The 17,805-nt window shown below is 46.5% G+C and overlaps 1 protein-coding gene across 4 annotated transcripts in view; it reads right to left on the bottom strand.

Annotated features, from left to right (window-relative positions):
• The window catches only part of MEIS1 (Meis homeobox 1), a 108,860-nt gene that overhangs the window by 88,877 nt on the left and 2,178 nt on the right, over positions 1 to 17,805 (bottom strand). For all 4 annotated transcript variants that reach the window (XR_007628851.1, XM_050314660.1, XM_050314661.1 and 1 more), the window contains exons 2-6: positions 17,023 to 17,249; positions 15,272 to 15,413; positions 14,683 to 14,733; positions 13,816 to 13,866; positions 12,257 to 12,403 (exon numbers count right to left, since the gene is read on the bottom strand). Coding sequence is in view for 3 of the 4 variants with exons in the window: in XM_050314660.1 (XP_050170617.1) it covers positions 12,257 to 12,403; positions 13,816 to 13,866; positions 14,683 to 14,733; positions 15,272 to 15,413; positions 17,023 to 17,249 (618 nt within the window). In the remaining variant the exon portion in view is untranslated. The remainder of the gene's footprint in view (positions 1 to 12,256; positions 12,404 to 13,815; positions 13,867 to 14,682; positions 14,734 to 15,271; positions 15,414 to 17,022; positions 17,250 to 17,805) is intronic.

Below are 17,805 nucleotides of genomic sequence, written 5' to 3'. Positions count from 1 at the left end.
CAGCTGATGGTGATGCAGGGTTTTTGTCTCCCACACAACAAACATTGACTAGTACTTTCTATTTAGAGCAACCCCCTAACTGTAAACCTGTCTCCTCCCTTTGATAAGAGACATATTGTTAGATAGCATTAATCCTCAGCCCTTTCCCGACATAAGGAAACACAGCTTCATGGTCAGAGCAGATAAAAATCATGGCTCCATATAGATTTTTTTTTTTAAGTGTAATATCATGCAGAAACATGCACAATATCAGCCCCAAACAACACTGCTACTTCCCAAAGGCTGAGGTGTGTTAGTCCTCCTTGGCTCCTACTAAATTTAATAGGACTCGAGCATTTTCCACATCTTTCTAGACCAGGAAAAAAGGTCTTCAGAGACAAATAAGAGTTTCCTGTTCAATATTTCATGTAATGATTTCCTCCAAAGGTGTAAACAGGAAAAATGCCTTGCCACTTAGCCTGAAAATGAGAGTCTGCCATCCCTTCCTTTTATTGTGTTTATGTGTTAAAAGTCATTTAGAAGGGGATCTGCCAGATGCTCAGGTACGAATGAGACAGCACAGGCTGTCAGACGGCTGGTTGAGGTCCCGAAACTGACCTGCCCAAGCAGATTTGGGTGAGAGGGAGACCCCAACCTCTCCCACCCTGTCCCTTCTCTCCCACCAGAGTCCCAGCAGGCAGCCTCCACGGGAGTCTGTGCTGCGGAGAGATGTGCCCTTCCCCCTGAATTATCTGGGCTCAGACAAATGGCAAAAGGCTTATTTGCAGCAAAACCCACATCTCCAAGCATCCCCCTGACAGATTTTTGGGGGTGATACCTTTTGGGAAAGACAAACATTAACCCGCTGCAAACATTTTTACGCGCACTTAAACGCAGGCTCTGACTTCCAGCAACGCATCGGCCCAACCAGGTTTCTCAGGGATGGAAGGCACGAGCATAGCCCTCGCTCTGCAACAGCCACACTTCATTCCAGCTCCCAACCCCGAGTGTGTGTCACAACTATCAAATGGTCTTTTTAGCTAACTGACAACAGACGCCACTCGGAGTCAGCATATTTTGATTACGGCACATTGTTCGCAGGATTCAAGAGCCCGCTCGCCTTGCATTGTTGTTCAACACCAAAATTAAATGGTAGTATAATTAGCTTCGCTCCAGCTACACCTTTCTGTCTGGATGGATGTGATACCTGCAAAAGCCTGTGCTGGGTATAAAATGTGTTCCTGATTATAAAACGTTTGCTTAATCTTGAGGGCACCGCCTTGCTTTTTAAGGCCCTCTGCAAGTCACGCACTCCAGTACGTGCTGCCCGTTATCTCCAGAAGGCTTAAAACTGGAATCCCCGTGATTCACATTTTCCAACACTCATGGCCAAACCCTTGTGCAGATCTCAGCTCCTCCACTTTCTACCATTTCACAACAAGCCGATTCTGCAGCAAGGCAGGAGTGGCCACACGGCTTGGCTCTGCAAGCCACACGTTTGGCGAGCCAGTGGCCACAACACACACCAAGCCCAGGCTGAGGGAGCCGGAGGACGGGGAGCTCCAGGGGTGGCTTGCCAGGCTGAGGTGGCCGTGGCTCCCCAACGCCTCCACCCGCTCATTGAGGGGTGACTTGGAAGCACGGTTAGCTGCCAGGGTCACTCAAAAAAGTCGGGCTAAGAGGTCTGTGTGGCCTCACTGCACCGCCCTCGGAGGTTTTGGAGTACCCAGTGGCACTTGTACCAGTGTAGAGTTCATGGCATGGCCCCACATGGGCCCACGCCTTGGGACAGGCAGACCTAAGGATGGACAGACTAGCCACCCCCTCACAAATGTTTCTAGTCAACCCCACAGCTCTGCTCCTTCTGCAGAAGTTACTGGCAGCACTGCTACCTCTCCATCCAGTGTTTCAGTTTATCCCCTCCCTCCTTTAAATACTGTTTAAAAAATGGTAATTAAGTGGAAAATAGCAAAAGGGGCCACAACCAAAGCATAAAGCCACCAAAAGCAATGTTTACCATCAGCCTTTCGATTCAGCGCAGCGCTTCCCCGTGACACCAAACAGAAATTATTTGCTTTCTTTGCAATACTTCCTTCAAATTATCCACAGAGTGAAATAATTACTACAACATATCGCTTCTTATTCTTATGTATCTACTATATATGCAACTTTATATCACTACATGACATATAAATTAAGATATCAACCCTACCTGATGATAAGGAAAACGGAGAAGCAGAAAATTTCGGCTCACAAGTACCTAATCGTCTCGCTCCAAAACCTCAGCGACAGACCCGGGAAGAGCATCCACATCTCCCCTTCTGCCTCATGCTGTCAGCAGAGCAGTATTCCCCACCCCTGCCCCTCCAGCATCGCTGTATCACTTCTCACCCAGAGGATCTCTCAAACACTTGTCACTGAGGACCAAACTCCAGCTCGACACACACATGTGCACTTAAGAACAAAATTAATCCTCTCTGCACATACTAGTCGTGTGCACACCCTCACTCTGGCTTTAAGGAAAAACAGTAATGGAAGGGAGATCCCTCACAGGAACCAGATGAATGTAGCAAGACATGTCTGTGCACACCATGTTTTTTCTACACAGCCATGCCACAAAGCACTGCCAAGGGCCTCACAGGCACGGGAAAAGCACAGTGACACTCCCCTAGTAGGTGGAAGGCACGCCAGTAAAACTGGTTTGCACAACACAACAGGGAGGACGGCCAGGAGGTTCCAGGGGTAACACAGCTGCAAAATCCCCCAGGCAGAGAGGGGCAAAGGAGGGAACAGCTCGAGCACAGTGCCCACACTACCACCAGTGTGCATGAGCACCTCTTGCCAAGCATCCATGCAAACGCAGGGCCCCTTTTCCTGAGTATCCCCACAAACACCAGGAAATGATGGGAAGATGGTTGCCACTGACTCGCACGTGTGCTTGAAGGGCTCCTTTCCCTGTCACTGTCACCCTGCAGTCACGGTGATGCCCAGGGGTGTCACTCAGCTGTGCAGCCCCTGTTCGTGTCAAGCACCACCCGAAAAGCCTGTGCAAAGGGGAGAGCAAAGCTGTGACTTCAGGTGACCTTGTGGTGGCACGGTCGTTCCCACCACCAAAACAGCAGCGACGCTACTCCCCCGTAACGCTGCACAACAGCACGCAAGGGAAACTTTATAAATTACAGGCCACAGGGACACTCCCCTCATCAAAAAATTTGGCCAACTTTACCTACGCAAGGCGCCTCCGTGGCGCATGAGCAAGTGGAGGAGCTCAGGGGCCAAGGCCACTGTAGCACAGCACGCCCCTATGCCTGTACCCCAAGGAGAAAAAGGGTCCTCTGCAGTGGCTCAAGCCTAAAACCAAAGTGCCACCTACCGAGTCCACAGTATTTGTGTGCTCCCAGGGTTTCTAGCAAGGGGTTGGCCATGGATTAGCTCATCGGATTAATCCAAATATCGGCAAGCAGTCACTAAGCACTCGAGAGCTCATGCCTCGGGTTGCTGCCAAGCCTCAGTAAACAGGTGATATCCCACCTGAGACCAGGGACATCTCTGCACACCCTCCCCATGTCCACAGATAAAACACAGACAGCACTGACAGAGCTTGAGCTGGCTCAGTGCAGGGTAAAAACACCGATGAGACTCCTTGTGTGCCAAGCTTCAGACATTTGGATCTACCATCTCTATTTGCAGAGAGAGCTGCAGCCCTGCACCCTGGCAAACTGGACAGACAAAGCCATAGGGTTTTTAATCTGCTCTTACTCCCTCCTCCTGAGAGCTGTGCAGACTTAAATGGAGCTATTTAAAGCCAGCGTTAAAAACACCAGTGATGATCTGACCTTCTCAGGAACAAAACTGGACCAAAACCTAAAGGCCAAATGAATGAAAAGAAAATTACAAGGTAAAGTTTGCCTTCCCTGAACATGTGCCAGCTGCAAGAATCTTAGATTACACCAATGCAGCTTTCCAAAGTTTAAATACAATAATTTTCTGTATTAAGAACCCAGTAACCCCAATGGAGGCATAATTAGGCATTGATGCCATGCCCATATGAGAGAAGCTTGAAAAACTTAAATAAACTGTGAATGGCAGGATTAATACCGGAGCTTTGCGTTTTGTACAGCTGTTTGAATACAGTACGCTGCCTGTGATGGCATCAGCTGTTGCTTTACTCTTGTTCAGTATTTCTGAAAGTTAAAACAGGCAGTCCTTTTAAGCAATTGAAGAATTACCCCTCTTATTGTTGGCCAGTTTACTTCAACAAAGAAGGTCTAAATGCATATTTGCTTTATATTAGAAAAAAAAAAAAAAAGAAAAAAAGAAAAAAAAAAGGGCCAAACTGCAAACAAAATTAGCTGGCCAAATTCAAAGTCCAGTGATGTTAGTAAGAGAATTTTAATTTACTGCAGTGGCTCTTCAGGATGGAGAGGTAGGTAATACAGTTTTGGAGGTGATCTGCCCAAGAGGGAATATCATATAGATGCCTGGAGAGTCCTTGAGAAAATAGCTCACCTAAGCCCTGATTGAAGAGGAAAGACAATACTTCAGTGAAATAGAATTCTGTATTTCTAGGAAAGGCTCCAATAGCAAATTGCTTACTAATGCAAGAAGCCTTCTAAATTCTATTCTGAATGGAAGGGGGAATGGCAAGTGTGTGACAAGGCACAGAGTTTGCACACATGGTTTAGCCGGTAAAAAGTAAATAAATAGGTTACTTATAAGCTCTAGAAGACACCTGAAAACACCTCTAACAAAAACTCAAGCTCAGTGAACTTCAAGCAAGAATATAAAACAGCTTCCAAAACTACCCTAACAATACTTTTTTTTTTTCCACCAGATAAATTAGTTCTCCTACAGGCTAATATCCAATCTTGGCTTTCTGGTTGGAAATATCATCTGAAAAAAGTTAATCTAGACTTCCTCACTGTCTTTAAAAAATGACTTATCAGCAGACATGGAAGAAACTATCTAAACAGGGAGCGTGTCAGGACAGCAAACCACCATAGCAAAATAAAATGCTCAGGTTATCGGGAGGAGGACTGATACCAGGAGCACCCTGATGCCAAATTCACCTGGGAAATCCAACGCCCAAATTACAGCCTCCCTCCAGATACAAGGTACCGCCTGTTCCCCCCCCACCTCCATCCCCAGTCAAATCCCTCTCCAAATCCCTGCCACCGTAAAGATTTCCAATGTTTTTCCCAGGCAGTGCTACAAACAATATCGCTCTTGAGCTGCAGGAGCAGAAGGAGGGAGAGGAAGGTGCGGAGCCCCGGTTGGGGCGATGACGGACGCCGGTGGTTAAGTGCTGCTGCGGAGATGAAATACACCTAATGAAAAGCTTACCTAAAGCTCGCAGGGAGCCAGAGCCTGGCCAGCCCAACCTCTCCAGAGCGCCGGGCACGAGGCCGCCAGGACGCCCGGGAAAGACGAATTAACTAAAAGTTAATGTGGATGTTCTCATTCAAAAGAAAAGTGGCCTACTCCAAAGGGGATTAGGCTAAAGTGAACTAAGGCCACTTTACTTCTGAATGAGAGCATCCACACAATAGTGCAATGCACTTTAACTAATGCACTTTAATTTTACACCCAATCAATTTGTCTTACCTCTCCTGAGTGTCCTTGTGTGGACAAACCCAGAGATTCATCGAGTTTTGAGGCCAGGCAGGGAACATTAGATCAACCCATCCCACTCCCCGTGCGCTATGGGCCATTGCCTTTCACAGTTATCCCTTTATTGATCCCCAAAACTCATGGATGACTAACATATAACCTCCAACAGGGGCAAGGGGGAAACATTTCCTCAATGGGGTGCCTGGTCTGGATTTGAAGATGCTTGCAAAACAAGAAGCCACTCACAAAACAAGAAGCCACCATGACTTTCAGCAGCCAAATCCCACCGCGAACAAAAGAACGGCCAAATTTGGGCACAAATTTGGGGCACAAATCCATTTCTTTCCACCTTGCCCCACGCCTTGCCACATTCACAAGAAAATAGCAGTCTCTGTATCATCACTCTTCCAATCTCTTTTGTTTTTTAAATTGCAAACTTTGCTTGTAAGACAAACTCAGATTTTTTTACTTTTTTTTTTTTTTTTTTTCTTAATTCAACTCACCAACGTTTACATTTTCAACATTTGCCCGGACTTTTACGGATGAATCCCAAACCTCCGTTTCCAAAATGCAGTAACCCCCAGAAACCACTCGCCGCCCGCGCTATCGCTTTCACACGCGCAACCACTCACGTAAGTCTGAAACCTCCGTGTCGCTCTTCACCTCTCGAGCACATACTCAAAAAAACTAATAAATGATCCCACAACAGTAGCAAACAGTGAGTTGAGCCTCGAGTTGAGCCTGCAGGGGCGGTGGGGTCCCCCTGTGCCAGCAGCACTCTCGCTAACAGAGACCAGGCCCCCACCATTGCCGCTGAGCTTTCCAGGGATCTCATCTAAATTAGAAAAGGAGTCTCAAGGACACTGGCCTGAAGGGATTCTGCTCTCACCTATGCTCCAGGGTTGGGTTACATTCTCCCTTTTTTGCCTTTTAAAGGTAGGAAAATGGGAAAAGATAACCACACCAAGCAGGTCGAAGAAGAGCTCAAACAACTGCCGACAAGTTGTCTTTAAGACATGTTACAGAGTATCGGGCGGTGGGTTATATACCGAGCCATTAATCAGGGGCAGAAATACACTGAAAGAAGTCCAAACACAAGATGTGTGCTTTCTTAGAGTTAACCTCTCCAAATATTGCTGCGACTGCAGGAAAAAATACAAATATAACCACTAATTTCCAAATTTTCCAGTAAGTCTGAGCAACAGAGCATCAGGAGCAGGAGGTAATACACCGAGGACATGAGGTGACACCGCAGCGCACACCTCCTTCTCCTACACAGCCCCCATCAGAAAACAATTCCAGAAACCTTCAAAAATGTTCACAGCCAGAAACAACCCTCCTCTTTATTTTCTTAAACTTGTTCAGATTACACAAGATAGATCCTAACTGCACGCTCATGTGACCGAAAAACCCCAAACGCAGAAATGCAAAACAAAACAAAAGAAAGATTCCCTAATTTAAAGAAGCTGCACCGGATTTTCACTGCTTTTTAAAGCGGTATTTATCAGCACGACCTACACTTACTCATTTTTGATCAAGCATGATACTATCTGATTTTTTTAAAGTCTAACATTGCCCCCACGGGGCTTCAGCAACCCTTCCACACGCAGAGCCCATTACCTTTATTGTTACCTGCGGACGAGCAGCCAGGGAAGACTCAAACCCTCAGCCATAAAGGTTAAACTTAAGGTACAACTCATTTTCTCACAACTTGCAAATCTCCAAGTTGCCCCAAAATAACAATCTGCGGTCGCTAACGCACAGACGCGGCAAGCTCCAGCTTACGGGAACGCCTTGGAATACGCTCGCAAATGTTTAGGATGAATTCTGAGGTTACCTGGGATTTAAACTCAGGTCTGTCAGGTTTGATGCTGAAAAGAATTCCCAAAAAACCTGACAATTAAACTATTCTCTGCAAGAAAACGTAAATAACTTCAGCTTGGAAAACTTTACATGGAAGTTAGGCCTGAGCACGCAACTTAAGGAAGGCAGTAAATCTTACACCCAGCTGTAAGGATTGCTGCTTTTGGGCTCTTCAGTGATTTAAAAAAATCAAAAAAACCACAAAAAGCCAAAGATCTCGAATTGAAATCATAAGTTAAAGAAAATATATTCAATCTAATATCAATTTAACAATGTATTTACTAGCTTAAAGAAATGGAGGGCAAAGACAAGCTCATTTTGCTCAATTTCAGCCACAGTGTATCGGATGATAACATGCCCAGAATAGAAATTAACATGTTCTATCTTCACAATGAATAGTCTGTCAAACTGGAGCATGGTAACACATTCTAAATATCACAACAAAAATAAATAAATAAAAGTTACTCAAAAACAAACAAACAAAAAAAGGATTCACTGGTTCAAGGTGACATAAAGTCAGAGGAAGAAAATTAAATTTTTGAGTCTTTTAAACATTACTTTATTAGCCCTCCTCAGAGTCTTACTTCACTGTAACTCTTTTATTATGCAGAAATGAGTTCTACCTGGCACCCTCTGCATGGTATCTATTATTTTGATGCCTGTTCCTCTGATATGGGAGTACATATCCTGAAGGCAGTAATATTCTTATTCTCCTCCTTAAAACTACATGGTTTGAAAGCATCTGTGAAGAAGACCCCAAGTAAAACAGTATTTGTCAGTAATTTTCCCCCCAAGGCATTATTTTGTATTGGCTACAAGGTATAGCTGATACATTTGAGAATTTGGGAGAGTTAAGTCTAGTCGTAACTGGTCAATGCTCTGAACAACTCTACCACCTTTAGCTACGCTGTGTACTGGATTCCAGTTTATGATTCTTTCTTCGTAAAGAATATATTTTAAGTAATTTTTCCATTAAAAAAAAGAAAGAAAAAAAAGCTGCTGTCGATCTGCATTTTGGTTAGAGCAACTCTGCAACAGTGTGCATTAAAATAAAACCTACTGCAACATAAATAGAGGTGTTGCTTTATTATATACATATATATATGTGATATATTATCACCCAAGAAGGGCCATCTAAAACACCACAGTTGCAAACATTTAAGACTGTAACAAAAATGACTGAGACTCTAGTATCAGTTTACTATCCTTCAACAATTTCCCTGACAGTGGAGTCAAATAATGTTGAATTATGGACCTTCCTGCAGGAAGTCTTATTTCATGTTCATTTTTTGATCATTTCCCTCCTAGTCCCTATAGGAATTTGGCTCTTTGCCGATTTGCCTTTAAAAGTTTCTGCATCTGTAATTTTGCTTATTAAATTATTAAATTGTAAATTGTAATTTTTGTCAAATAATGCTTCCATGGATGTGCTCAACAAGTTTATTTTCCATAAGAAAACCACTGTTTTTTCCCCCTATAAAATCTATCTTATGCTGCTACTGTACTTTATTTGGATTTGGTGGGTATTTTGAACCATGTTTTCCTAAAAGGACTTTCTAAAGGCTTTTGGTAGACACGATCTTGTAGGGGAATTTTACAGTTCAGACTAGAGCACCTGGGTGCCAGGGTGATGTGGCTTCAAGAAAACAGACCCACGGTGACAGTTTAGGATTACCTAAGAAACTGAACTTTTGCTGTCAGACTACAGACAGTCTCGGAGCTTTTTTTTTTTTTTTTAATCAGAGGGAGTTTTCCCAGACACATCACACAACAGCTGTGTTCTAAGTCCATCTGAGCTCCAACAAACATTTGAAAATTTAAACACGCAAATGTTTGAAAAGCTAATGATTAAAAAAGGTTTATTTTGAAACTTTTGAGGATGGCTGCAATTCTTCAGCTACGGTTTTTAAAAGTCCCGGGGTCTGGTTGATCTCGAGTTCAATTATCCCCAGCAAAAAAAGCCCAAACTCCTGCCTCGTACTTGTGGAGCCGTGATGGTAAACACCAACTCCGCAGGTCCCACCCTGGCAGGCAGCGGGGTCGAACCCGTGGGAGAAGGATGCTATTTTAGTGACCTAGTGCCACTGAGCTGGTTAAATCACTGAACAATGGTTAGTGTTATAGGGCTTTACTTTGCAAAATCTAGCATTAGTGTCATTGCTTTCCATTAACCGGGGGGGACTTAGAGGCAATGGCATTGAGGGGCCTATAAGGAAAGAATAAATAAGGGGAAACCAATAAATTAAAAGCAAAAAAAACCCACCCTGTTAACTGTAACCTTTACTACCACAATATACGAAAATGTAATTAAATCCATAATAAAAGCTTTTTTACATACTTACTCTTTTACTACTCTCCCAAGCAGAGCCGTGGGCAGGCGGGGGGCCCCTCGTTCCCACCGCCCCGGCCCTGCGCGCCCGCGCATCCCAGGGCCGCGCAGCCATAAACGCGCCCTGCGCAGCCACATCCTAATTAGCCGCCCCGGCGACCAGCACTCAACACCTTATTATTGAACCATTAGGGCCCAGATACTGCCGGCCGCGCCGGGGCCGGGCTTGGCACCGGAGTTTACCGGAGGGCGCGGGCGGCTGAGCATCCCCCCCCTCGGTAAACCTCCACCCCCAACCCCGCGCAACCCCCGCGGGTTTGATCCGCCGCCTCATCGGCCGGGAGAGGGGAGGGCGTGGGGGGGTGGGAAAGCGCATTTTTGCATCTTTTCCCTTCGGCGGGGAAAGCAAAGCCCCGCTCCCCACCCCGTCCGCAGCCGCGGAGCTGCGCGTCCCGCGCTGCCCGGCGAGGAGCCGGAGCACCCCGCGGAGCGGCGGGGGCTGCGCTCGCACAAACCGAGGGTGCCGGGGCTGAGCCCGCACAGCGGGAGAGGGGACGGCCCCGGGAGTGCAAAGGTCCGCGGACCAAGAGGTGGTGGCAGAGTGGGGAGAGGCGAGGGGATGTGTGGAGAAACACACCGACACCCCCCGACAACCCCAAAACTATAGCTTCATTTCTTTAGCTTTCACTTTAACAAAATAATGATTCGTTGGGAAAATGGGGTATAAATCTTCATTTTGGAGGCAATTAAAGTGTTGATTTCATTCGTGCCCCTGAGCGATTCTTGTAATTTGCTCAAATAGCTTTATGTACCCAGCACTCCAGAGCTTTTAGAAACCCATTTTCTAGTTAGACTTGTTGGATTACAATTTTTATTCAACAGCAGCGAGCCGAGCTTCCCTCAGCTAGACCCTGGCTGGAGGGTTCCCCTTGCACTAAGGCACTGCACGGGGCTGCCGGCCGCCTGGAGCATCCTCCCCGGCCCCGGGTACCGCCCTGCTGTGCCGCCCTCCTCCCGCCCCACCAAGCTTTCCCCCTTCGCTGCAAAACGGGACGGAAAGGGAAAAACAAAACACCAAAACAACCCACCTAGGCGCACATAAACCCCTCTTCAAAAGTTCATGCCTTCCTCCACGCCTGCCTCCCCCTGTCACGACACTACCCGATAGCCTTTGGCAGACGGGAGAAAACATTTCAGATGCTGCCCACGCTGCGATGCAACGCACCTTCATGTCGGGGATCTATAAAATAACTCCCAGCTGACAGTGCCGGTGATAACGGCAAAGCGGCTGAGGCAACTCCTGTCTGCTTGGCTGCGCCTTGCTTGAACAAAAGGAAACCTCCAGAGTCAGGAGCAGATCACTCCTAAGACTCTATTTGCGTAGCTGATCATAAAGAAGAAATAACCTGGGGGTTTTAAGCGGGGATTTATTTTTCTGTGTGTGCTCGAGGTCCCCTCTCTCACAGGCAAAGCGCTGCTACCCCTCAGTTCAGAGAAAACAAACTGACCGCGAAAACCCCGCCGTTTCACCCAACTCGAATAAAAGCCAAATCTCAGTCACTTCCATCATCCAGGAGCTTAATTTAGATCTGGGCACCTCCTGCATTAGCCCCAAACGCTCCCATGAAAAGGCAAGGATCCCAGCCGGCGGAAGGGACAGGCGAGGAGGAGGGAGGGGAGAGGGGACAGCCAGCTCTCCTCACTCAGCTCACCCGCATTTCTCACCCGGCTGCAGCCGGCATTAAAGGTCTGAACCATCCCAAACAAAACCTGGACACCGCCACAGCCACGCGAGGCTTTGCTGGCTTGGCTTTGGCTTTGACTATATTTATTTTTTAAAGAGAGGGCTTGAAAACTTGAAAGATCAAGGGAAAAGAATTTAAACCTGAATCCCATTTTATTTTCTCCCTTTTTTTTTTCCCCCCTATTAAGTAAAATAAAATGGGCGCGTTTGCAGCAGGCAGGCGTGCACAAAGCAATGTTCACTCAAGTCTAAAAGCGTTCGGCCAAGGAAAACTGACAAGACGGACTAATGAACCGTAGAGACGGGAAGAAAATAGCCAGTATTTGCTAGATTTCAAACCCTCTCTGTCTTTCCCGGACCACCTATCTCGGATTTTATTACTATTTTGGTCAACGACTCCAGCCCTTCCTTCCCTAAGCTACCAAGAAGCCAGCGATCCACAGACACCACTTCTATTATCGGAAAGGGTAAATAAAATAAAGACAAAAATTAAAAGCGACAAGAAACAGGTCGAGTTTGCAGGCGACGCTTTTACAAGCTCATCTCGCCAGGTCGAATCCGGGAGCAAGCCTTAATGAAGCAATAATAGCCACATTATTCAAAAATTTTCATTTCGATGGAAATTTATCTAAAAGGGACTTAATCATATGCAAATAATAAAAGGAGGCGTAGTGACCCAGCGAGCGATCTGCATACAAATTTTAGCGTGTGCGGCGTTGGCGAGATCATACCTGATCCGTTAGGTTTGCTGATCTTGTTATGTCTTCACTGTCCGATTTTGATCCGCCCTCTCTATCGTCTATGACCAAATCGATAGGCATTTTTCCTTTCAAACAGCTAATATACCGGTGGCAGAAATTGTCACATAATTCGTGTACCTACATTATGACAGAGGTTAAAAAAAAAAAAAAAAGGGGAAAAGAAAACAGAAGGGGCGGGGTGGGGGGGAAAGCAAGAAAATATAATCAGGAATACATAAGTAAAATTGACAAGTGCAACCAGTCTCCCCCCTTCACCCCTGTGACATCAAAAGTCCTAAATAGGGGAAACACACTGCAATTATCCCCCTGAGACCTCTAGACGCATCCAGAATTAGGAATAACTTTCTTTTCTCGCAAAATAGAGATATCCCAGAAAATTGACAGTGACAAGATGATTCACAGGCTACAACATATTCAACACCCGTGTTAAATTCATCTGCTCCCGGAGCTGTGGCCATTAGAGAGGTGACCTGCATGGGTGACATTTAAGGTAAACTATTTAATTTCATCCAGTTATTTCATCATAAACCCTTTCCAAAGGGGTATGAGGACAGAAAAAAGGATTTAAAAAAAAAATCCTGATGCACTGGGCTGAAATACATTAGAGGCATCCGAGCCCTGAAATCCCCAGTCGCTCTGATAGACTCGTACCTGAGCCACCTTTATTAATGGGCAGATTTTAACACATTTCGGTAGAGCGAGAACAACCTGCCAGTTATGGTTAGATAAAGTGACTGAGGCTCCTGAGAAACTTTTCAACTATTTAAAAACCTCTCAAAATGTTTATTTTTAGGAGAAAGGGAATTCTCTTGTAGGCCAGCTATCAATGACACGTAAAAAATCCTCAGGAAACCAAGAGCACACTTCCAATTTAATGTGAGCTCGGATAACACCGCCTTCTTAGAAATTAGCATTCTCCCTCCTAAGATTTCTAAAACAGCCAACAAAAAAAAAAAAAATCCTGCATTTAGTCTGCAATCTCTTTCTTCTGCTTGGAGGTGTACAATATTCCCAGGAACAAGAGACAGACAGAACTATCAACTCTGCTTTGTCTCTGCAAAATGTTACAGGACAATCCGCGCCCTGAGCCTGACCTGCAGATGGCTCTTAAAAAAAAAAAAAAAAAAAAAAATTCCCCATTCCAACTAACTGCAACCGAAGCCTCTTCCTCACCCTCACCAAGAAAAAACAAGATAGATATATATATATTTTAAATCACAATTTCAGGGGCTTGACTGAACTAACCATTTCGAGTCTCGTCTGCGGCACCACAGAACTGCAACTATTTATACAAAGCCAGCAAAGTATTACAATGAACACAAGGCCTGGGCGTTCGAGAGCTCAGTTTTAGAGGCTGAAATTGTAATTAAACTGCGAAGAGAAATGGACGCCAAGATTGGTCTTGACACTAATTACCAGAAAGAAAGACATTTATGCAAATTTACCAGAAGCCTGAACTTCAGCAGTACTGAAACGAAGGAGGAATAAAGGGGGGGAAAGAGAGAGAGAGAAAGAGAGACAAAAATTACCTTCTCTAATTCCAACAGATGAAACCTTAATACTTGTATGGCTTGAATCATCTGCAAAGATACAAACAACACGAGTATTAATCTCATTCCTGGATTTGGGGATATTTCCCACAGCCGCCCCAGCCACACTTTGTAGCTTGACTTTTCTCTAGTAGTAAATAAAAAGTTGTTTTGATTTATGGCAATAACACTAAAACTTAATAGCGGTGGCTTTGTGTGCTGTTTAACGAGAAGCGATCTAGAGTTAACAAAAAAAAAAAAAATCCCTATTGCAATGAAGCAACTGAATTATACGGATCATAAACATTTCTTAAAAAAAAAAAAAAAACAAAAACCCAACTCTCTAAACACCATCACTGGCTCCTCGCTTTGCGAAAGTGGGAGCAGGACTCCTACAGTGGAGGCAAAATATTTATCCTTAAGGAGGGGAGGAAAGAAAGAGAGAAAAGATCTCATTTTTGGTGAATTTGCCACCGGTGCATGTCCAGCCATAGCAATCCTCTATGTTTCCCTTCCCATGGAGCTGCTAAAAGGTGCGTGGAGGGGGTGGCTACAGCAGGGATAAATCCACACTCCTCTTGGGCAGGCAAGCTCACCATCAAGCCCGTCAGCTCCCCTTTGGATGGGGCTTTCCTTTATGTATATCCTTATGGGATTTTTTACTTCAAGGCAACTATCACACCATATTTACTTGTAAATGTAAAAATCATCATCATAATAACAGTAATTCTAAAAATTCCACGTGAGAAATTTTCAATTTAGCACCACCAAACCACCTCTCCAGATGACACAGAAGTTTAAAAAAAAATAATAAATAAATGGGAAGGGAGGGTGGGGGTGGGGAGAGGAAGAAGTGTTAACTCTTACCAAGTTATCCAGTTCAGGATTAGAGGAAAAGAGGGGTTTCTCTGCTCGGATCTAAATACAAGAAAGGAGAGGAGAGGGGGGAAAAAATAATAATAAAAAAGATTTGAAATATGGAAGCAGAAAAAGCAGACGTTATTATTTCTTGCTTCATTACACTGTCGGGTCCATTATGTAACCTTCCGTGCAAAGCCCTGACTGCTGGATTTAGTACATCAGCCAAACACTTGAGCAAGTGAATCAAATATACCGAAAAATACCTACGGAGCTTCCCCGGCAGAGCCCGTCCCGGCTCCCGGGAGCCGCGCAGCGAAACTCCCGGCCGGGCACCGACCGCTCCGCATTACCCAGTATTTTAAGGGGCTGGTAAATGCCGAGATTTCCCGATTAGGTTTTTTTGCATGATTTGCTTTGGTTGGGGTTTTGGAGTGGGTTTTGTTTTGGGTTTTTTTTTTCTTGCAGAAAGAGAGGGGGGAGGGGGAAACGCGCATCTTTATCTCAACAGAGACTTGTTTTTCTCGTTACGGAAATTTTTTCCCTTCTTTTTCCTTTTTTTTTTTTTCTTTTACTGTTTCAACCCGGTTTTGCTGACCTGTTTGGCGAACACTGCTATGTCTTCATTGAAAGACTCAGAGGAGCAAACATCGCCTCCCGCTACCCCGGGCTCCCTGGGTGTGCATGTAGCTAATTCACATTTCTCAAAAATCAGTGCTAAAAGAGGGAACAGGGGGTGTCTGAAAGAAAATACAATAGTCACACACACAGAGGGGGGAAAAATATCATAACGAAACAAAAAAAAAAAAAAAGCCAAACACAACAATAGTTAGTCCCGCAGCAGCGTGAGTGGGGAGGGGGGCACCCACAGAGGGGGCTCCGGCACCCCCCGCCGCCTCCCGCAGCGTCCCGGCCCCTTCCCGCAGCCGGCCGGTCGGCAGCCCGGCATCTCCCCGGCCTTTCGGCGCTGTCTGGCCGCAGATATTGTTAATACAACCTTAGGACAAGCCAAGAATAAAACCCAAGCCGGTTCCAGCAGCCATTTTGAATAAACTTTCCTTGTCTTTAGGGGGGGGGAAAAAAAAATTAAAAAATTAAAATCCCCTGGACACACACTTTGCTTGCCTTTCATGCTTTTTAATCCCCGTTTTCTGCTGGAGGACTTGCTGGGAGCAAAAAGGTAAAGGGAAAAAAAAAAACACAACCAACAAACCAACAGAAAACCAGAAACAAGCCCCATCTAAATTGAAAAAAAAAATAATAAGAAAAAGCCTCTAAACCCACTCAACACACCTACGACCCGCTGGCAGGCGCTGGCCAGCCCGGCTGCCTCTCCACTGCCTGCCCGGCCCTCCGCCCCCCCGGGGCTCCGCAGCCGCCGACCCGCGGGGGGAACCAGGTGCTCCTGGGCAACCCCAGCTTGGAAAGCCTTCCCGGGAGAAAGGCAGCGTGTGCATCTGGTTCCCTCGCCCGTTTAATAATTTAAATAAATAAATAAGCGTGGGCGCACACACACATATATGTATATTTATAACAGGGAGTTCTTTTTTTTTTTTCCTCCCAGGGCTTCATTTTTTTTTTTTTTTTTTTTTTTTGGGTACCGTTCACTGCCGAGTTTTAGCCAACCCTTCAGATTTCTGATAATCCAATAGAGAAACCGAACGCCATGAATTTTATTTTCCTCCCCCTACTCCTCACTGTCCTGAGAGAGATTTTTAGAGGCTCTTAAACTTCCCTTCAAACTCCAGCTGGGCAGATACATTTTAAAAGCATCTGCGCCCAATGTAACCCCATCAGCTCCTATCGCAACGGCCTAGAAACCGCTTTACAAGTTGCCACACTGAGAAAGATTCAATGCTGTCGGGTAAAGAGTTTAAAAGAAATAAAAATTAAAAGAAAAATTAAAAAAAAAAAAAAAAACCACAACTGGGAGAAATTGCTCTCGAGTTCTTTCCTTCACAGTGCAAGGAAAGACGAACAAGGTGGAAAAGTTGGGCAAAGCACTCCAAACTCTCCCTTGCTCCCAAAAACTCCGTGCAGAGACTGACCAACCCGGCGCAGGTTGTGCCTTGGGAATATTATTTTCCTCCTCCTCCTCCTCCCCGCGGCGATGCCCGCCGCCCCCCTACTTTCCCGGGCTCCCCGTACCAGGGGGGGAACCCCCCCCCCCCCAACAACCCTCTCTCCCCACCCTTCAAAGCCGACAGCAAAAACAACGACACAAAATTAAGAACGCGGCCCTTCACCGCGCAGCGCTGCCCATCCCTCCCTCCCTCCCTCTCCCCACCCCCGCCACCCCCGCGCTGCATCCCGCGCAGGTTGCGCGGAGCCCGGCGCGGCCCAACCTACCCGTAGATGGCATCTTTATCTCTCTTGAGGGCGTCGTTGACGGAGGCGCCCATGGCGGGGGGCATGGCGTTGGCGTGGGCGGCGTGCGGGTACTGGTGCGAGTGGAGCGGCGGCCCGTGGTTGAGGTGGTGCACGGGCTGCATGGGGCGGGCGCCGTGGGGGTCCCCGTACATGGTGGTGGGGATGCCCACCCCCTCCATGCCGCCGTAGTGGGGCAGCTCGTCGTACTGCGGGGCACAGAGGGAGAGGAGAGAGAGACAGAGAGCAGAGAGGCGTCAGGGGTGTGGGGAGCGGGGCAGTGCCCCCAGGCAGCAGCTTCGCTGCGCTGTGTGCCCCCTCCCTTCCCACCACCATCACCACCACCACCACCACCACCACCCGGGGACGCGCCGCGATCCCCCCTGGAGCTCGCTCGGGATCCGCCGCGCCGGCCCTGGGGAGGGAAACACCGCCCCGGGCCGGGCCGCTCCGGCCCGAAACCCTCCGAGTCTGGGGCGCAGGAGAAATAATAATCATCGTAACAACAATAAAATAAATAAAACTGGAAACCCCCCCCCCCAACATACACACTCCGCACCAATCCCCATCCCCCCAATCTCCCAAACCACCCCCCCTCCTGCGAATGGAAGCGGTTTCCCGGAGTTCCAAAATCTTCCCTCCGCTAAACTTTTTTTTTTTTTTTTTTTCCCTGCTGATAAGAAGTCAGGTACCTCACACCCAGCGAGGATGCAAAAAACTTCAGCAGCGGCACACACACACACACACACAAAAAAAAAAAAAAAA

This window comes from Myiozetetes cayanensis, unplaced genomic scaffold (assembly GCF_022539395.1).
Source record: "Myiozetetes cayanensis isolate MyiCay16 unplaced genomic scaffold, myiCay2020 scf2-11, whole genome shotgun sequence".
NCBI classification, from domain to species: domain Eukaryota; kingdom Metazoa; phylum Chordata; class Aves; order Passeriformes; family Tyrannidae; genus Myiozetetes; species Myiozetetes cayanensis.
Note: the sequence above shows the minus strand (reverse complement) of the source record. Positions and strands in the feature narration are given on the sequence as shown.